This window comes from Balaenoptera musculus, chromosome Y (genome assembly GCF_009873245.2).
Source record: "Balaenoptera musculus isolate JJ_BM4_2016_0621 chromosome Y, mBalMus1.pri.v3, whole genome shotgun sequence".
Lineage (NCBI taxonomy): Eukaryota > Metazoa > Chordata > Mammalia > Artiodactyla > Balaenopteridae > Balaenoptera > Balaenoptera musculus.
Genome location: NC_045807.1, coordinates 89,656 through 111,497, shown reverse-complemented (window position 1 = coordinate 111,497; position 21,842 = coordinate 89,656). Strand labels below are relative to the sequence as shown.

The 21,842-nt window shown below is 33.1% G+C and overlaps 1 protein-coding gene across 8 annotated transcripts in view; it reads left to right on the top strand.

The window, feature by feature from the left end:
- LOC118889450 (lysine-specific demethylase 6A-like) overlaps positions 1-21,842 on the top strand; it is a 161,951-nt gene that overhangs the window by 122,838 nt on the left and 17,271 nt on the right. For 7 of the 8 annotated variants that reach the window (XR_005018535.1, XM_036841207.1, XM_036841206.1 and 4 more), the window contains 8 exons: positions 1,717-1,846; positions 3,597-3,702; positions 4,140-4,345; positions 10,704-10,768; positions 10,848-10,922; positions 11,587-11,735; positions 15,907-16,021; positions 19,114-19,301. Coding sequence is in view for 6 of the 8 variants with exons in the window: in XM_036841207.1 (XP_036697102.1) it covers positions 1,717-1,846; positions 3,597-3,702; positions 4,140-4,345; positions 10,704-10,768; positions 10,848-10,922; positions 11,587-11,735; positions 15,907-16,021; positions 19,114-19,301 (1,034 nt within the window). In the remaining 2 variants the exon portion in view is untranslated. Of the gene's footprint in view, positions 1-1,716; positions 1,847-3,596; positions 3,703-4,139; positions 4,346-10,703; positions 10,769-10,847; positions 10,923-11,586; positions 11,736-15,906; positions 16,022-19,113; positions 19,302-21,842 lie in introns of those variants that run through there. The other variant, XR_005018536.1, reaches the window with a different exon arrangement.

The following is a 21,842-nucleotide window of genomic DNA, read 5'->3' as shown; positions in this document are numbered from 1 at the left end:
GGAAAACAAGTTTTTGTAATCAAACTGAATCATTTCATGGAAAATACACAGTGACAGATAGGTAATTCAGCATTGAAACCGATTCCTTTTATTGTACAGAGATAATTGAGTCTTACTGCACTGGCCTAACAAGGGTACTTGAATTTTTTTCCTCTGTTAGCTTCAGACGTGTATTTTTGTTGTAAACAACAGTTCTGTGGATTTTATAAATTAGGATCAATTCTGTTTTTAAATTTAAAGACTTTAAACACACGGGTCATTATGACTTGTGGACAGATAATGAAACCTAGATGCTGATTTAGCATTTAAACTTAATTGGTGGTTAAGTATAAAATTTTAATGTAATTCATGTTTATAAATTCTTTTCTTTAAAAATAGAGAAATCTGCATTTTCAATCTAATTCATAACTATAAACCCCATCCAAGGGAAATCCCTGGCTGTCCAGTGGTTAGGATACCGCAGTTTCATTGCCAAGGTCCTGGGTTTGACCCCTGGTCAGGGAAGCAACCCAGGACGCAGGCACACAGGGCTCAGCCAGGGGGAAAAAAAAAATCACAACTCTTTGTTTTTAAAAAATAGGTTTTACACACATGGAAGCTGTTTATTATGGCATTTCAAAGTTGATAACTACTCCATTTGAAACTTTAGTTTTCATTAGTCCTACCAAAATATCCTGACTTTCAGGCTTTTCTTCCCTTTAGCAAAAGTAAAGCTAAACAAGGAATGGTTATTTTGCTTCAACCTCTGTAATTGTATAATTTGAAAATTTTAAATATAATTTGTTTTTCAGAAATACGGTTATTTGTTCTGAAGAAATACAGTGTATATTTATTTCAGTTTCCAAAGTAGAGCTTTTGGATTCTTATCTGAAATTTAATATTTTTAAGAGCTATTTTCCTTGTGTATTTTAATTCATTGATTAGTTTTTACTTTCAGTGATTGAATATGACAACTTGAATGATTTCAAAAGCTTAACAGGTTTCTGTATTGTTTTCTGAGTTTAAAATTTTAAGAATTTAAAAATATCCCCATAATGGGTTTATATTAAAAAGAGAGTTAGAGTTTGGAAGCAATATTCTTACATTTAAAGAATTTATAACTTACCAAATATACCTTTCAATGAATGAAAAAAATAATTCAGATACCATCACGTAATAATTTATACAATGTGAGAATGTTTAGTGACTATACAAATCACTTCAAAAATTATTATAGTCTGTAACTATAGTAGACTGGATTCTTGCTTAATCTTAGGGAGCTGCACAGAAAATCAGTTTTGATAATAAAAAACAAATGGGCTTCCTAGATTTGAAAGTAGTCACAAAGGTAATCTGGATATATGATGTAGGAAAAGAGACAAATACTGCTGTGAAATTATTGGTAGTTAAAATATTTTGGTTCAAGTTATTTTTTTAACATTAAATGAAACAAATCTAAAGGTGAAATATGAAAGAAATGGAGTTCATATTCTTTAGATGAGGAAATAAATTGGAAAACTATGAGGAAAAATATTTTGTGAATGATTCATGTTATGTGGATATAGTATATTTAGTTATTCTTTGAAATTAACTTTTTTTCTGAATGGATATGAATATTCTAGAATGATTTTATTATTATAAACGCCCTATACACAGAACCTAAGATTTTCTCTTGTTTTAATCTTGTGTTTTTAAAATTACAATATAACTGATATTTTTCTTTTAATTGTTTTCTAGGAATCTAGATAAAAATGGCCTATCCAATAGTCATATTTTGTTGGATAAATGTCCACCTCCAAGACCACCGTCTTCACCATACCCACCCTTGCCAAAGGACAAGTTGAATCCACCCACACCTAGTATTTATGTGAGTCTCATCAACTAACTAGAAATGTCAAGTGTCTGAACTTGTCTGTCTTTATAGATATATTTTTAAACCAGTATAGATCCTTTTAGGGAAAATTTAATTTTTTCTCAAAAGTTACAAACTTTGGAAAACCATGTTTGTATCCCAGAGGATCACAAATGCTATCTTTCAGTCTAAATATGGTCCACTGCCTGGTTTTGTGAATAGAAATCTTATTGTTACGTAGTCATGTTCATTTATTTATATGTTGTCTGACTGCTTTGCACTAGATTGGCAGAGTTAACTAGTAGCAAAAGAGCATAGGTAGTTCACAGAACCAAAGATACTTACCATCTGTCCTTTTGTAGAAAATGTTACTGACCACAGGTGTATTCAAAAAGAGTTTTTGAAGAGAATATTTAAATTTAAAATGGCTTCTCACTTATGAACTGGGATTATATAGCAATAGGTAATTGAGTAACAATAGGTAATTGGTTTTATGTCAGTTTTTTGTTAACATGCTTCTAAATCTCTGTTCTGCCGTCTGCTGATTATATGGACCTTGATGTTATGCTTCAATAAAAAAGAGTTTTTTGTAACTAAAAAAGTTGTTGAGGTTATAAAAATGATGATTAGTGCATGTTAGTAAAAAGATTAAATATAAGTAGATAATTATAAATTTTCAATTTGAAGCTAAGTGTTTTTACTTCTCAGAAATTTAGGCATTTGTTAAAGAAATGTGGTTGGTATTAGTTAAATCAAAAGTTTCTATGATTTTTTTTTTTAGAGTTTGTGAAAAAAAAAGTCCTTCCAATCAGCTTCTAAGACAGAAGTATTTAGAATGATGTTATAGATAAGAGAGCATTTTTGAAATCTGGCCCTTTTTAAAAATTAATTAATTAATTAATTAATTAATTTGGCTGTGTTGGGTCTTCGTTTCTGTGTGAGGGCTTTCTCTAGTTGCGGCAAGCGGGGGCCACTCTTCATCGCGGTGCGCGGGCCTCTCACTATCACGGCCTCTCTTGTTGCGGAGCACAGGCTCCAGATGCGCAGGCTCAGTAATTGTGGCTCACGGGCCTAGTTGCTCCGCGGCATGTGGGATCTTCCCAGACCAGGGCTCGAACCCGTGTCCCCTGCATTGGCAGGCAGATTCTCAACCACTGCTCCACCAGGGAAGCCCTCTAGCCCTTTTTTTGACCAGACGTTGTGTAAATCCTTTACCAAATGAAACTTTACTGATAGCTTGCTGTGAAGGAGGGTCCAGATATAAAGATGAAACTAAGCCTCTGAAACTGAACTTTGTGGGAATAAATGCAAATTGGAGATATATCTTTTGGGGGTCTTATCAAATCATTTTTTATTCTGATAATAGTTTTTAAAACACTTCTGATGTTGAATTTAAAATTTTACTTCTTTACCTCTTCTATACAGGAATTATGGAGGTACACTTGATAAGTAAGCTTGGGAAATACCTTTGAACTATTAAGTTATTTAAATCATTTTGTGAATGTTAGTGCGATATCAGAAGTTAATAACATCATTTCAGAATTTATTAAATGTATTTTTAAAAAAATAAACTAATATAGTGATTTTCTCCTAATAGGATTTTCCTGAAAGGACTAATGATAAAATACTGTAATATGTAGCCCTAAATGTTAATGGCTAAGGTACATTGTTAATGTAAAAATGCCTGACAAAAAAAATGAAAACATATTTGCAGGATTATATTTAGTCATTTTCTGAAATCTAACACAATATTTCAATTTTACAGTTGGAAAATAAGCGTGATGCTTTCTTTCCTCCATTACATCAATTTTGTATAAATCCCAAAAACCCTGTTACAGTAATACGTGGCCTTGCTGGAGTTCTTAAATTGGGTAAGGTTTAAAAAAAACTTGGAACATTTCTTTTCCTGTCTTGCGTTTTTTAAAACACTGGCAAAAATGCATTTTTTCCCAGTTTTTTCTGTTTTTATTTAAATGTTCTCCCCTCCTTTCTGTCTCCTTAGCACATTTTTAACATGATGCCTCTATTGGCGGCTTTTGGCAAATATTGGGTGGGTTTTTCCTTGTTTTTAAGTTGGTATTATTAGGCATCATGAGTGATTTAAGTTAGATAATAGAAGACCTTTTGCGTGTAAAATGTAGGTAAAATTAGATCCTGCTATTTCCTTCAGTCCCTTGTTAATAGCCTGTCATGACGGTTAGATGTAAAGCTTCATGGGACTGCTGTGCAGGTTTGTTCAAGTACTTTTGAAACATTCATTGTACCAAATACAATTTTATTTATTAACAAAATTTGTTTATTCGTGAAGATCTTGGACTTTTCTCTACCAAAACTTTGGTAGAAGCTAACAATGAACACAAAGTAGAGGTGAGGACACAGTTGTTGCAACCAGCAGATGAAAACTGGGATCCCACTGGAACAAAGAAAATCTGGCACTGTGAAAGTAATAGATCTCATACTACAATTGCTAAGTATGCACAGTACCAGGCCTCCTCCTTCCAGGAATCATTGAGAGTAAGTGTTTATTTCATGGAGATTATTTTGCTAAATTAAATGCACATTACTTTTCTAACAGTGTATTCAGTTAATATAATTAGGTTTTATAAATGTACAAATTATTAAACTTTTACGTATTTAAACAAAGTTACAGTTAACAAAAATACATACTGTTAATAGAGAAAGTACTGTTTTACAAGATTTCCCTGTTTTTGAAATGTTTCTATTTAAAATTGTAGAGTAAGTGGGTCTACATAATAGTTCCAGAGTGATTTTAATGTGAAGAATATTACCTGGGTAGCGCTCTTGTGTTTATTTGGTCTATGAAAAGGTGTTTCCATTTTGTTTTATTTGATATATACTCCATAGAGAATCATTAGTACTCTTTCTGTGTCATTCATAGTCTCTGAAGAAGACTACAAAAGAAGCAGAAATTTACAAAAATATCTCAAAATATATGCCTTGCCTTGTTTGTGATCCTATTGGGGAATGCTTTGAATTTCTCCCCTCTACATATGGTGTTAGTTATAGGTTTTTTGTAAATATTCTTATCAAATGAAGGGAGTTCCTCTCTGTTCCTAGTTCAGTGACAGTAATTTTATCATGTACCAAGTGTTCAATTTTTGTCACTTCTTTTGCTGCATCTGTTATCATGATAATGTGATTTTTCTTTTTTAGTCTGTGGATGTGTGATGTATTGTAACAATTGATTTTCTAATGTTGAATAAACCTTGCCATACAGTGGATAAATCCCAGTTTGACATCATGTATAAATCTTTTTCTACATAGTTGGGTATGATTTGCTGATAACTGTTGAGGATTTTTGTTGAGGTTATATTAGTCTGTAGTTCTCTTGTAATGTTTTTGGTAATGTATTGTAATGTTTTGCTATTAGGGTAATCGATATCCTGGCTTCATAGTATAGTTGAAATACTGCCTCTGCTTCTATTTTCTGGAATAGGTTGTAGAGCACTGGCATAATTTCTTCCTAAATTTTTGGTGGAACTCATCAGTGAACTCATCTGGGTAGGGTTGTGCTTTATGTTCTGGAAAGATATTGTTATTCAGCTTAAGTAGTTACAGGTTTACTCAGATTATCTCTTTCTCCCAGTGTTATTTGTGGTAGATTGTGTCTTTCAAGGAGTTGGTCCATTTCATCTAGGTTATCAAATTTGTGGGTGTAGAGTTGTTCATAGTATTCTTTTATTATGCTTTAATGACCATGGGGTTTGTAATGATGTTCTGCCTTTTATTTATGTTATTAGTAATTTTTGTCCTGTGGTTTGTTGTTGTTTTTGGGGTTTTTTTCATTTTTTCCCCCAGCCTGGCCTTATCAATTTTGTTGATCTTTTCAAAGGGCCAACTTTTGGTTTCATTGATTTTTCTCTTTTGAGTTTTATTTTCAGTTTTATTGACTTCATTTTTAATTCTTAATACTTTTTTTCTTATGCTGTTACATTGGTTTTAATATGCTCTTCTTTTGGATTTAATTTTGTTGTATAGTGGAAAGTTAGATGATTGATTTCAGATTCTTTTCAGAAGGATGTGTACTGATTGCTCTAAATTTCTCGCCAACGACTGGGTTGGGTGCATCTCACAAATTTTATGACTTCTGTGTTTTCATTTTAATTTGGTTCAAAATAATTTTTTATTTCTTTTGAGATTTTTCTTTTTGACCATGTGTTGTTTAGTATCCATGTGTTTTGGGATTTTCTGTCTATCTTTGTTTTACTGATTTCTAGTTTAGTTCCACTGTTCTCTGACAGGAGGTATTGTATCTTTTGAATTTGCAAAGGTGTGTTTAGTGATCTGGAATGTGGTCTTAGAGAACATTCCATGTGAACTTGAGAAGAATGTGTAGTTTTTGATGTAGTAGTCTATAATTGTCCATTTCATTCAGTTGATTGATGGAGCTATTGAGTTCCATTGTGTCCTTACTAGTTGTGTGCCTGCTGAAAATATTCCTCATTGAAATCTCCAACTCTACTAGTGGATTCATCTATTTCTCCTTGCAATTCCATCAGTTTTTGCCACATGAAAAAGAAAATTTGCCACATGTATTTTGATGCTGTTGTTAGGCTTATACACATTAAGCATTATTTTTGTCTTATTGAAGACTTCACCCATTTATCATTGTATTGCTCTGCTTTGTCTCTGTTCCAAAGTATAACCTGTCTGAAATTAATCTTAGCTACTTCCACATTCTTTTGATTAGTGTTAGCATGGTATATATTTTGCCATCCATTTCTTTTTTAATGTGTATGTGTCTTTATATGTAACATGGTCCTCATACACCACTTGTATTTGGGTCTTAATTTTTTATCCACTCTGACAACCTCTGTCTTTTAATTGGTGTGTTTAGACCATTGACATTCAAAATGCTTACTGATATAGTTTGATTAATACCTACCATTTTGTTACTTTTTGTGCTAATTTTACTAATATTTTGCTTTATATTTTTCTTTCACTGTTTCTGCCTTTTAAAAACTTTAATTGAGCATAGTATATGATACTTTTTCTCTGCTTTCTTAGCACATCAGTTATACTTAAAATTTTTTTTTTTAGTGGTTGCCTTAGAGATTGCAATATACCTTTACAACTAATCCAATTCTACTTTCAAGTAACACTGTACAGCTGCAGGGGCTGCACGAGTATCTTATTACACATTATGCCAATTTTTTCACTACTGCTCCTTGAACCATTGGTGTCATTCATTTCATATATATATATATATATATCTGCATACATAAAATACCTTGTTTCTATTATTATTTTAAACAAAGTGTAATCTGTTAGATTAGTTAAGAATAAGAAGAATATTAGACCATCAAAATGGATTAAAGACTTGAATGTAAGACCTGAAATCATAAACCTCCTAGAAGAAAATATAGACAGTAAGCTCCTTGACATTGGTCTCAGCAGTGACTTTTCAGATTTGACACTAAATGCAAAGGCAACACGAAAAAACTTCTGCATAGCAAAGGAAACAGTCAACAAAACAAGAAGGTAACCTACAGAATGGCAGAAAATATTTGCAAATCTTATATCTGGTAAGTGTTTAATATCTAAAGTATATACGGAACTCATATAGCTCAACAGAAAACAAAGAAATTATCCACTTAAAAATTCATATAACTCAACAGAAAACAAAGAAATTATCCACTTAAAAATGAGGAGTGGATTGCAATAGATATTTTTTCAAAGAAGTTAGACTAATGGCCAGCTGGTTCATGTTAAAAATTCTCAACATTACTAATCATCAGGGAAATGCAAATAAAAACCACAATGCAATACTACCCTCACACCTGTTTGAATGGCTATCATTAAAAAAACTAGAGATAAGTGAGGATGTAGAGAATAAGGAACGCTTGTGTACTGTTGGTGGGTAGGTAAACTGGCACAGTCACTATGGAGAAAAATATGGAGGTTCCTCAAAAAAACTAAAAATAGACCTGCCATGGATGCAATAGTTGGACTGCTTGCCAAATACCTGAAGAATATATCATGACTATCTCAAAAAGGTATCTGGAGCCCCTTGTTCATTGTAGCATTAGTTACAAGACCAAAAATGGCAGCAACTTAAGTGTCCATCACAGATTGAAGAGATAAAGAAAATGGGTGTGTCTGTGTGTGTGTGTAGACAACAAAAACTAAACTTATTTTAATCATTTTATAATACATACATATATCAAATCATTTATTGTATACCTAAACATGATACAGTGTTAAATGTTATTTATATCAATTATAAAAACAAATATAAGAAATATTTTTATTTTCTTTCACTTACTCCTTTTTTGGATGCTTTTATTTTTGTATATCAGAAACTCTGACCTGTATCATTTATCTTCTCTAAAGAACTAAATATTCTTGACAAGGCAGTTTTTCTAGCAGCAGTGTCTGTAAATTTTTGTTCACCTGAAAAGCCTTTACATCTCTTTTACTTTTAAAGGGTCATTTCTGAGGGTACAGAATTCTAGTGTGATTTTTTTTTTCAGCTTCACTGTATTCTTGCATGCATGGTTTCTGAACAAGAGTTGGATGTTAATCCTTATGTTTGATCCAGTATAAATGAGATGTTTTCATTTTCTCAGGCTCCAATTCTCAACTCTTCCCGTATCTTTGATTTTCTGTAGTTTGAGTATTGTACACCTAGCTTTAGGGTTTGGACATTTATCCTTCTTGATTTTACTCAGAACTTCTGTGTTCTGTGGTTTAATATCTCTTCATTTGGGGAGGGGGAGCAGGAGTTTATTTATTTACTTATTTTTTATTTTTATTTATTTATTTTTGCTGCACTGCACAGGATGCAGGATCTTAGTTCCCAGGCTGGGGATTGAACCCAGCCCCAGCAGTGAAAGTTCTGAGTTCTAAATACTGGACCACTGGGAATTCCTGCTTGTTCATATATTTCTTCTCTTTCTACATTGCCAGTTTGTGTATGTTACATCTTCATAACTTTCCCACAGTCCTTGCATCTTCTGGGGGGTGTTTTGTGAATTTTTTTTTCTTTTTCCAATTTGGAAATTTCAGATATCCTCAAATTCAAATTTCTTCCTTACCTGTAACCATTTTTAATACTCCCATGAAAAGCATTCTTCAGTTCTGTTCATGTTTTTGACTTCTAGCGTTTCTTTCTGGTTCTTTTTTAAAATTTCCGTTTCCCTGCTTACATTGCCCATCTGTTTAGTATGATTTCTACTTTATCATTTAGAATTCCTTGCATAATAAACTACGATTTAAAATTATTAGTCTTAGAATTCCAGCATTTGCACCATGTCAGAGACTGTTCCTGGTGCTTGCTATGTGTTTTCATGCTATTTTTCTGACTTCTAGTATACCTTGTAATTTTTTGTTGAAAGACAGACATGATGTGCTGGGTAAAAGGAACTGCTGTAAATAAGCTTTAGTAATGTATTGGTAAAAAATATTGGGGTAGGGGAAATATTCTATTATCCTGTGATTTGGTCTCAGTCTTTGTGAACCTGTGCCTCTATACTGTGAACTTCACTAGTGCTTCATCTTTGGGTTTTTGTTTTCCCCATTCTTTGAGTAAGACTGGATGGCTAGAGTGAGCTGGAGATGGGTATTTCCCTCCTCTCTGGAGATGTAAGTCTGATAAAATCCCAGAAAGTTAGGCTCTGGTTAAGTAGTTTCTCCTGAGGGCAGATCTTGCTAAGAAGAAAATAATGCTCTGGTATGTTTCAGAAGGGGATTTTTTCTGATATTTTCTGTGGTTTTTCTTTCCCCAGCATAGGTATCCATGGAGGTTTCTGCTCCCATTAGTTTTGATTTCCGTTATTCACCCCTCTCTCCAGTTTTGGGGGCAACAGTTTGCCATGTGTTCTCACTTCTCTTAAGTAATCTGAGAATTATTCATTGCGTGGTTTGTACTTGTGGTTAGGATGCAGTGGCTACTTCCGAGCTTCTTACATGTTTGACAAAGTCATTTTGTAAAGTATTTAATTTGTGATTCGTTTCCCTATTCTATGAGTTGTCATTTCACTTTTTCTTGATGGTGTCCTTTGAAGCACAGAATTTTAAAGTTTAGGTGAATACTTTTTTTTTCAGTTGCTTTACTTTTGGTGTCAGAGCTGAGGAATCTTTGCCTAATTACATGGTCATTCAGATTTACTCTTATGTTTTATTGTAAGAGTTTTATAGTTGTAGCTCTTACATTTGGGTCATTGATCCATTAATTTTTCTATTTGATAAAAGGAAGGGGCCTAACATCATTCTTTTAAATGTGAATTTCCAGTTGTTACAGCACCATTTCCTCATATTAACACCTTTGTCAAGAGAATAACACATTTTTATTCAGCATTTAATTTCCTTACTAGTGCTATGTGTTTTGTTATTTATATAGAATTTATTGTGTCAGTAATTTCGTCTGTGAAGAATTTCTTTATATTCCCTTAATTTTCTTAGTGTACTCCCCACAGGCAAGGTCATAATAACAAAAGAGATCTATAGTTAATAATAGACAATCTTGAATTTCTTACCCTATACATCTCATAACTGTTGTTTTTGTATGCACACACACTTCTGCCAGTTTAGAATATGTGCTTCAGCATTGATTCTTGGCATTCATAAGTAATTTTGATACTTAGCAAGATTACAGAATCTTGCTTTAATTTTTTTTTTCTTTATCATTTTGTATTTGTGGCAAGTACAAGAACCTGCAAATTTCATTCTTATTGAAGAGTATATGTAGGGAAAAACAAACTTTGCTTTTTTGGTGAAATGTGCCTATAGCAAATTAGTTTTCAGATCATAACCAATAGCACTCATGTAGATATGGCTTTTATTCAGTTGTATAATGGGAACTGTAGTCTGTAGCACAATACTAGTGTGAATATATTTGCTTAATCTATAGGAAGAAAATGAGAAAAGAATGCAACATAAAGAATATTCGGATAATGAATCCACATCTTCAGATAAGTAAGTAAATTTTAGTGTGCACTCTATTTCTGTCCAAAAGGCATGAATTTAATTTAATTTAATTTTTTTTTTTTTATAGTTCTGGAAGGAGAAGGAAAGGACCTTTTAAAACTATAAAATTTGGGACTAACATTGACCTCTCTGATGCCAAAAAGTAAGGCCTCCTGTTCAATTTCCATGAAGTACAAATAGGATTGCAGGATTGGAAACTGCCTACTTTCATATTTTCTTTAATCCAGTGGTTATAATGTGTGTGTGTGTGTGTGTGTTGACAAAGAAGTTCTAGCTAAAAATGCTAGTGTTACAGAATGATTTTTGTTACATTATTTATTTATTTATTTATTTATTTGTTTTGGCTGCGCCAGGTCTTAGTTGGGGCACATGGGATCTTTGTTGTGGCATGTGGACTCTTAGTTGCGGCATGCGTGTGGGATCTAGTTCCCCGGACCAGGGATTGAACCCAGGCCCTGTGCATTGGGAGCACAGAGTTACCCACTGGACCACCAGGGAAGTCCCTAGATTATGAATTTAGATTTTTGTTACCAAAGAATGCCAAAACAGTTTTACAGATTTACAAATAAAAATTATTTCTTTCATTTATAAGATTATCATAAATTTTTATGATTTTTTTTTTTTTAAGTAACCTGCTTTAGGACTTGTTTTTGGAAAAAGTTAAATACTAGTTTTTTTTGATCTTAAAAGTATAATATTAGAGATTTAAATGTTTTCTAATTGGATCACAAGATTTTTGAGGACATGGTTAATTCTCATAAATATTTGCTGCAGGATTATACTTGTAATCTGTTACTGTATTTCAGGTGGAAGTTGCAGCTGCATGAACTGACTAAACTTCCGGCTTTTGTACGTGTTGTATCAGCAGGAAATCTTCTAAGCCATCTTGGTCATACTGTACTGGGCATGAATACAGTTCAGCTGTACATGAAAGTTCCAGGGAGTCGGACACCAGGTTATTTTTATGAAATAACTTCCCTTGTAGAGTTGAAAAAAAGAGTTATTTAGTTAAATGTGATAGATGCACCTGCAATCAGTTTCCCGTTTGTAACTAATAAAGCCAAAAGGATTTAAAAATTCTTTCTAATAGGCAAAAATAATTTCTAATTAAAGCTGAGAATATTAATTTTTTCCGTCAGTGTGACTTTTATCCTTTTTATATGTAAACATCAAGACGATCAGAAAAATTTAACCTAGCAAGGGGACATTAAGTTGCTCAGTGAGTAAAGGAACTTAAAGCGCTTGAGAGGCTTTGTCTTGATTCCATTGACTGCAGATTGTCAGTTTTCCACTTCTTGTTCATCACAGTTACAGTTCTTACTAATAATGAACTAGTATGTATACTACATGTAATAAAAGCTTCACTGAAAATACTTAAAGTTTGGGATGCTCTAGTATTTGCTAAACTGTCCCATTATATTTCTTAAAATGTAATTCAGAAACTAATGCAGAAGTCAGGTAACTTAAAAAGTTAAATAGTAAGTATTTTATGCTTTATAAGCCAAGAGGTTAAATTGAGACTATTATGATGATACATATGTAAAAATAGAAAAAACTTACTTCCATGTCTGTTCATTGATGAAAGTCAAAATACCTAATAGTTGAGACAAAATTGAGACAAATAATTGACAACATACAAATAACCCTAAAGGGGGAATAACATTTTACCTTACTGGGGCTCAAAGTCAATATTCCCTGTCATCAGAATAAGCTACAAATGTACATCTGTTAAAGCTTTATGTAGTGAGATTTTTACATGTTTCATCTTTAAAAATATTTTTCATGTAAATAAATGCTGCCAGATATTGTTATTAATCTATGAGCTTATTTTATTGAGTGCCTTTAACTAGTTGGCAGGCATTTACAGAATTCTGTTAGGGTTTTTTGTTGTTGTTTTTGTTTTTGTCTTACTTTACATTTTCCTTTTGTATTTAATTGCATTTCAGATGCAGTTTTTTCAGTTGAAGGTCAGTTAGAAGGCTTTTGCAATATGGAAATGTTCTCTGCACTTGCATTAGGGTTTGCATTAGGGTTTGCAACAGATGTTTAAGGGAAAGAATATGTAGCATTTCATTTAATTTTTAATACCACAGCAGAGTATAATGTACCTTTATCAATGGCTGACAGTTGGCTTCATTCCAAAAATTTCCAGTCTCTAAAAATTATAGCACAGTGTCACCACTGCAAAGCCATGGGGAATATCAGGACAGTCGGCTTCTGTTTCTGTCCCAAATTCATGGATTTGGTATTAAGTCTTTGAGAGTGGCACGCACGTGCGCACACACACACACGCAATTTTTGTAAAGTATCTGTCAGTGAATAATAGTACAATGAAAAACCACAGACATCTAGTACCTGAACATTTTCACAGACTTTGTTAATTTTCCAAGTACACTTTTTTCTCCCAGGCATATTTTCCCTACCATTAGTTGTAATTCTTCTTAGTAGATTCCAATGCAGTAGTACTTGATTTAATATTTTTGCAACTTTGAAAATATTCTCACTTAACAGTTGGTCCTGTGAAGATCACTTTTAGAGACAAAATCTTCAGTGACTTCACATTTGGCATTGACTCCTCAAGTAAACAATACCAACTGAGTAGTATTAGTAGTACTTGTTGACTTATAAAGGGCCAAGAAAAACTGCTTGAAATGATTTTCTTTGTTTTTAATAGATCATTGTTTCCTCAAAAGTTATTTACTACATTTTTTAATTGATTACGGATATGACTTCCATCATCTTCATTGAGTAGCTGTTCTCAACAAAAGGCTAATCATGTGGAAACATTTTGTTTTCTCTAGAAATGTTTTTTTACCCGCTACAACCAAACATGATTTAATTAACATGCTATCTGTAAATAGCTTTGCTTGCCTGCCCAGAGACGAACTTTGATTCAGCCTTGGTTTTGTTTTTTTTGTTTGTTTGTTTGGTGAAAATTTCTGCCATGATCATATAATGCATTTTAAGTTTTCTAAGTTTTCTTTCACTGTTGCCATATGAGACATAATGTAATGATCATTTGGTTTGGTAGTTTCAAGGAACATAGTAATATTTTAGCACAGTGTAAGTGCATTGCTTTCCTGTTAAATGGAGTAAATCATTCACATTCCTAAATACCTTAAAAGTGTTACATTTGTCATTTGTTTTTCTTCTCTTCACATTATGGTTATGCACTTGTAATTTAAAGAAATGAAATGTTGAAGTATGATGATGTGCTTTCCAGTTAAGATGCCATTGAGTTATAACGGTGTTAAGGCAATTTGTATATGGTTTGCCAACCAGCAGTGTGAAGTTATGAGAGTGCACAAGGTCTCTGTTATAACTGCTTAATTCTGATGTTGTAGTATGAATACACCTGTAGACAGAGCATAAACTAATAAACCTATCTGCATCCCAAGAATTTTATTTATAAGAACAGGTGTTTGGCCAAGAGGCCATAGTTTGCCATCTCCTGATTTAAAATCATAAAGTTTCATTCAATGCAAATATAAAATCATCTTTGTTCCCTTTGTGTTGACATTGCTTATGTCATAGGTGACAGTCTAGATACATAATAATTTTGTAAGTTCTGGTCTCTGGAAGTTAGGTCAGAGACCTAACAGAGGAAACAGCCAGTTCAACTATATGCTGATATGTACAGGCTACATGTCATTTTCTTGTTTTTCTGTTTTCTCCTTGCAGCAGCTATAGTTCTTTCTTCTTCACCACATTCTCACTGTAAAGTGGCCAACTAACTTTTTAAAATAGGTTGTTGCTTTTATGTAATGAGTTAGGGTGCCCAGCTTTGTGTGCTCATTGGAATCTTCTGGAAAGCTTTTAGAAGAAATACTGAATCATTTTGAGGATGAGATGTAGTACTTTTTAAAAGCTCCTCAGGGATTCTGTTGTACAGCCAGGCATAGAACCCATTGGTTGGAATGTTTATTCCCAGGCTATTATTGGAAATTCACTTTACATGATACTGTTTTGTCAGTATTTGGGTCAGGTGGAAAGAAATATGAAAAATGCTAATAATTGAAAAAAGATTTAATATCTTGGCATTCTTTTTCACTAATAACTTCATAATACCAGGCAAGAATTTCACCTTTCAGGATTTTTAAATGTATGTATAGTATTGACTAGATTTTTTTTTTTTTTTTAATGACTGCGTTGGATATTAGCTGCAACGTGCAGGATCTTTTGTTGTGGCTCGTGGGCTTTTCTCTAGTTGTGGCACACGGGCTTAGTTGCCCTGCAGCATGTGGGATCTTAGTTCCTCAACCAGAGATTGAACCCACATCCCCTGCTTTGGAAGGTGGATTCTTAACCATTGGACCACCAGGGAAGTCCCTGGACTAGATCTATTAAGGTTCATTTGTATTTGAAAATTATTTCATCCTATTTTGAATATTTTTAAAAAGTAAATATGTGAAAATGAAATGAGTCAAAGGAAATAGAAAATGTCTTCTTGCATTTAAAATCTAGGGGCAGAAGCCAAATTTAGTATATTACCTCTTTGTGCCTGAAAGTTCTTGGGTGTTTCATTTGTTCATATGTCAGTAGTTCCTCAATATTATCCTACGGATATCTAAGGATTTCCTTAGAAGAAATTTGTGATATGTTTTAGTCTGCTCTGTATAATTCAAACAAACATCGTGTTAAGTTCCTGTTTGGTGAAGTTACTGTTCTTACTTATTGATACATAAAAGAAATGGTATGTGCTACAACAGTTTACATTCTGACATGGCCTTTACATGTGTTCTGAAAAATTTAGGTTGCTCTCAACCCACATTCTAAGAGATTACCATCTCTGTCTCTGGTGGGAGAGTTATAAGCATTTACAGTATGTAACAACATCAAATTGGGATGTTTATCGTAGTTACAAGTTGCTAAGGGGCCAGTTACATTTTGAAAACCATACCTCATTCATTAATTTTCTATACTGTTTGTGAGTTGGGGTAGTTTTTAGAGGTGGATGTAGTAATAGTGATAATAGCTAGTATTTATTGCTTATTTATATGCTCTTCATTGATTTATAAGCATTTATTCTTCACCTAATCCTCAAAACAACTCAGTGATTCAAAGGCTCATTTCTCTCATTGAATTTACAGTGTAATAATGATTTTTTTTTTCCTTTTACATTTCAGGTCACCAAGAAAATAACAACTTTTGTTCTGTTAACATAAATATTGGTCCAGGTGATTGTGAATGGTTTGTTGTTCCTGAGGATTATTGGGGTGTTCTGAATGACTTCTGTGAAAAGTAGGTTTCTGAACTAAATTTTCTTTTAAAATAATTATGAGAAAACAGTGATTGTAAAGGACAAAGTCTGATCTTGAATTTTTTTAAAAAATAAATTTATTTATCTTATTTATTTATTTTTGGCTGCATTGGGTCTTCGTTGTTGCGCGCAGGCTTTCTCTAGTGGTGGTGAACGGGGGCTTCTCGTTGTGGTGGCTTCTCCTGCTGCGGAGCACAGGCTCTAGGCATACAGGCTTCAATACTTGTAGCACACAGGCTCAGTAGTTGTGGCGCATGGGCTTAGTTGCTCCGCAGCCTGTGCGATCTTCTGGTACCAGGGCTCGAACCTGTGTCCCCTGCATTGGCAGGCGGATTCTTAACCACTGTGCCACCAGGAAAGCCCTGATCCTGAAGTTTTAATTATCATTTATCTAATGATAAATACCATTAACAATTTATTATAAATGATTTTATTTCACATCTTTTATTTTCTTATATCAAATGAAAGATGCCATGAAACCAGTCTGTGCAATAGTAATAGATATGAATTCAGAGACTAGGGAGTGAATTGTTTTTTATGTTAATTTTTAAAACTGATACATTCATTTGAAAATTGTGCTTTAAAGAAAAATTAGGCTCATTATAATTGAATTTAGAAATGGCAAGAATTCCAAAATTAATCACCTTACTCATAACTCAAGCTTGCATATCTTTGTAAATTCAGCCTAAAATTATCAGTGTCCAGTAGCAAGCAAATTACGTGCTGTTTTCAGAGTTGGTAATGATACTGCTGTAGTGTAAATTATACATCATATACTTACACAATTAAAAATTGGATATAATTCTCATAATTTTCATGTGTGATTATTTTAAAATCAATACACATATTTCATATACTAAAATCTTTAACATTATAGAGGGTCTTTACTCATAGTTTATTTAGTAAAAAGTATGTCATAGTGGTTAAAAAGAAAAATACTCCAAACTTCTCTTAATTACTGTCAAGATATAGTCAGTTTTTAATGTCTTATGTATAAGTTTTCCTTATGATAAGAAAGATGAAATTTTTTAAATTTTAAAATTGATCAGGGAAACAGTATAATCTTTCTTGTTTCTTTTTGTTTTGTTTTTCTTCCCCCCGCCCCCCCCCCCCCCCCCCCCCCCCCCCCCGGAAAATAGTATAATCTTCTATCTGAACTTTTGTCCACCAGAAAACTAGTGACTTAAGCAGGGCGGAAGAATTGTCATATGGGAAATCTCCATTGTGCTGCAGAAAGCATTTATTTCTTATATTGTGTGGTAGTTGTTACACATACAATATAGTGATTCTTATTATTTTGAGTAGAAACTGACTATTTGCAAGGTTTAACTTTCTTTGCTTTCAAATATCTTAGGTCAAGTATAGTTGGAAAAGATAGGTGACATCCCCGAAGTTTAAACTCCAGAGTAATAAAAATAATCAGGTTATCTTAAGTTGCAGAATGCCACTTGTCCTCTCAGCTTTTTACTATATATTGTTTTGCAGAAGGATATTGCTTCTAATGTCTGTAAGTTCTGTAGTTTATTTCATGATTCCGGATAACATGTTATGTTAAAATCAATCCCTGTTTTGAACTTTTGAAAAAAATGCTTGATCTATATGCCATGGTTGGCTTTCCTTTCTTTTTTTTTTTCTATTATTTTTTTCTTTTTTCTTTTCTTTTATTATTTTATTTTAGTTTTTATTTTTATGGAGAGTTTTTTAAATTTTTATGGAGAATTTTTTATTTTTATGGAGAGTTTCATGTTGGCAGTGTTGGGTGAAATAGGGCTAAGGTTTGTACTGTGCTTATACTTTATTCTTTTCTTCTTTCGTCATTTCTCCCTTCCCTTCTCTCCCCTCCCCTCTCCCCTCCCCTTCCTCGCAGTATTTGAAACCTTATACCAAAAAAGAACCAGTGTTTATCCCTTAAATGTCAATGTCAGTCAGACTTGTCTCAAGAAAATCCTTCCATTTTAGAAGGAAAAAAAAGAAATAGAAGGTGGATTCTTAGAGACAACTCGAAGGCACCCTCCGTCATATTTTTTTCAGAGAAAACATAGAAATAAAGCAAAAGCTTTTTTTGGATCTTCAGAAAGGAACAGTCATACCATGTGAATTTTTTCTATTGAAAAAAATTAAATAATTTGAAATTGTTAATCTTACTATTCCTAGTAGAAAAATTGGTAACATAGTTTCATTAAAATACCTAATACTGTAATGAAGCAGAATAATAAAAAAACAGAATTTAAATAAAAGCTTAATAATTTGGTTTACCTGCTTTGGTGTTGCTGGTAGTGTTGATTCATGTAAGAACAAGGACCTTCTCTCAAATTCCTGGGAGAAAACAAGAGGCAGAAGTCTTCTTCCACTGTTGAATTGAGGGAAGGTCTTTGCTCTTACATCTGCCATAGGATTCTAGGTAAGAAGTAGTCTCTAAATTTCCTGTTTAACAGATTTGTAGATATTAAAGAGGTTCTTTAAGAAGAAGGAGTAAATCAAAATATTCCTTGTTGAAAGAAAATTTAAAAATTAGTTTGTTCTGGCCTGCCAACTCTCTTGTAAAGTTTTACTAGTACATAGCCACACCTGTTTGTTTATGTATGTATTGTCTGTGACTGCTTTCTTACTGACATAGTTGAATAATTGCCACTGAAATCATAGTGCCCCAAATCTTAAAGAAAATGTTCTGTCTTGTGATGGTACTTACCCATTTGTCAACACTCCTAAATGGGTGAATTTTATTGTATGTGAATTATATCTAAATCAAATTGACATTAAACCAAAAAATCAGTTTATTTAAGTATAATTTGAAAATTTAACTTTTGTACTTTTGAAAAGTAAGTTTAGGCATATGGTACAGATCTTTGAATAATTATACCTATTTTCATCTGCTATTAATTTTTTTCAGGACTGCTTCTTATGTTCTAGAGCTCTCAGTTTTGAAATGTATAGTTCTTGCTACAGTACTGTAGTTAAGTTTTAATGAAGTATACAGTAAGAGCATCTTTTAGTCTTTTGAAATTATCTCTCCATTTTTGATGAGACATTAAAAGAAACTTTATCTGTTAACATTATTCATTATTTTTTTCAGAAATAATTTGAATTTCTTGATGAGTTCTTGGTGGCCCAATCTTGAAGATCTTTATGAAGCTAATGTTCCTGTATATAGGTTTATTCAAAGACCTGGAGATTTGGTCTGGATAAATGCAGGCACTGTGCACTGGGTTCAGGCTGTTGGCTGGTGCAACAATATTGCTTGGAATGTTGGTCCACTTACAGGTATTATAAATAATAATGACAGGTTTTACATTTTAAAGAATTCTAATATGTATTATTTTTCTATTAGAAAATAACTCACAAAAATTGAAAAATTGTGTCCTAGGAAAAATCTCAATTGTTAGTACAGAGAGTAAATTCAAGTTAAGAAATGGATGTAGCAAGTAACAAATGCATGCTTTTGTAGTCACAGAGGATATACTTTTGATATTTTAGACTGTTGTGTGTCCTTTTTATAAAGGAAATCTTTTATTGGGAAAAGCAAAGCAGAATAGTTATTTTTTAGACTTTTATTTCTTCTGATATATCACATGAACAGTCTTATGTCAAACTCTGTCTAATATATATAAGATGAAAAATCTGGTCTTTGTTAGTTTTGTGACTTTGGATAAGTGTTTTGAAATCTCAGTGCCTCATTCTTTTAATCTGAAAAATGAGAAATTCTTTTAGTCTGAAAAAATGAGGGTTTCAGAGAATTTAATGAGATGTGAAAAGAGCCACGCACAATGCTTACCACATAGTAAGTGATCTTTAATGATAATTTTTAACTGTAATTCTTATAAAACAGTTTTTTAAAAATTTTTTATTGAAACAGGAAGTCAAAAAGTTATAATCAGCCTCATTAGTTCATTCAGTCCCATTTTTTTTCATCTTGATCTTTTGTTAGCACTTTTATGAATTCATCAGTTTTCCATTAGAGTTCTGAAAATGCTTATTCACTCAGTTCAGCAGTATAGTCAGTTACCAGAAACCTGTACTTGTCAGAGTCTTCCATGAATTCCTTGAAGATGAAACCCTTTTATAGGAACATTTTTGCAAAAGCATCAGAGTACACCAAGGACTGTCTGTAAATGACAAAAGACTTAAAAATGACCACGGTTAAAGATTGGATGAAAGTTCATAATAATGCAATTGACAAGGAAATTTAGTTATTTCTGAGATGTACATTTTTTTTTTTAAAGATCTTTTTTTTTTAATTTTTATTTATTTATGACTGTGTTGGGTCTTCGTTTCTGTGCGAGGGCTTTCTCCAGTTGTGGCAAGTGGGGGCCACTCTTCATCGCGGTGCACAGGCCTCTCACTATCGCAGCCTCTCTTGTTGCGGAGCACAGGCTCCAGACGCGCAGGCTCAGTAATTGTGGCTCACAGGCCCAGTTGCTCCGCGGCATGTGGGATCTTCCCAGACCAGGGCTCGAACCCGTGTCCCCTGCATTGGCAGGCAGATTCTCAACCACTGTGCCACCAGGGAAGCCCTGAGATACACATTTTAAAGTAATAACTAGAATTATGACTTATAACATTATACCAGAACATACAAGATTTTTAGAAATTTCATGTAATGTCTGAAACATTTATATTTACATATTTCCATACAAATAACCAAAAGAAAGTTTAGTATTAGTTGTTTTTTGTTTGTTTGTTTTTTTATACTGCAGGTTCTTATTAGTCATCAATTTTATACACTTCAGTGTATACATGTCAGTACCAATCTCCCAATTCAGCACACCACCATCCCCACCCCACCGCACTTTTCACCACTTGGTGTTTTTCGTTTGTTCTCTACATCTCTGTCTCAACTTCTGACCTGCAAACCGGTTCATCTGTACCATTTTTCTAGGTTCCACATACATGTGTTAATATACGATATTTGTTTTTCTCTTTCTGACTTACTTCACTCTGTATGACAGTCTCTAGATCCATCCACATCGTAACAAATGACTCAATTTCGTTCCTTTTTATGGCGGAGTAATATTCCATTGTATATATGTACCACAACTTCTTTATCCATTCGTCTGTTGATGGGCATTTAGGTTGCTTCCATGACCTGGCTATTGTAAATAGAGCTGCAATGAACATTTTGGTACATGACTCTTTTTGAACTATGGTTTTCTCAGGGTATATGCCCAGTAGTGGGATTGCTGGATCACATGGTAGTTGTATTTGTAGTTTTTTAAGGAACCTCCATACTGTTCTCCATAGTGGCTGTATCAATTTACATTCCCACCAACAGTGCAAGAGGGCTCCCTTTTCTCCACAGACTCTCCAACATTTGTTGTTTGTAGATTTTCTGATGATGCCCATTCTAACTGGTGTGAGGTGATACCTCATTGTAGTTTTGATTTGCATTTCTCTAATAATTAATGATGTTGAGCATTCTTTCATGTGTTTGTTGGCAATCTGTATATCTTCTTTGGAGAAATGTCTGTTTAGGTCTTCTGCCCATTGTTGGATTGGGTTGTTTGTTTCTTTACTGAGCTGCATGAGCTGTTTATATATTTTGGAGATGAATCCTTTGTCAGTTGCTTCATTTGCAAATATTTTCTCCCATTCTGAGGGATGTCTTTTGGTTTTGTTTATGGTTTTCTTTGCTGTGTAAAAGCTTTTAAGTTTCATTAGGTCCATATTTGTTTATTTTTGTTTTTATTTCCATTACTCTAGGAGGTGGATCAAAAAAGATCTTGCTGTGATTTATGTCAAAGAGTGTTCTTCCTATGTTTTCCTCTAAGAGTTTTATAGTGTCCGGTGTTACATTTAGGTCTCAAA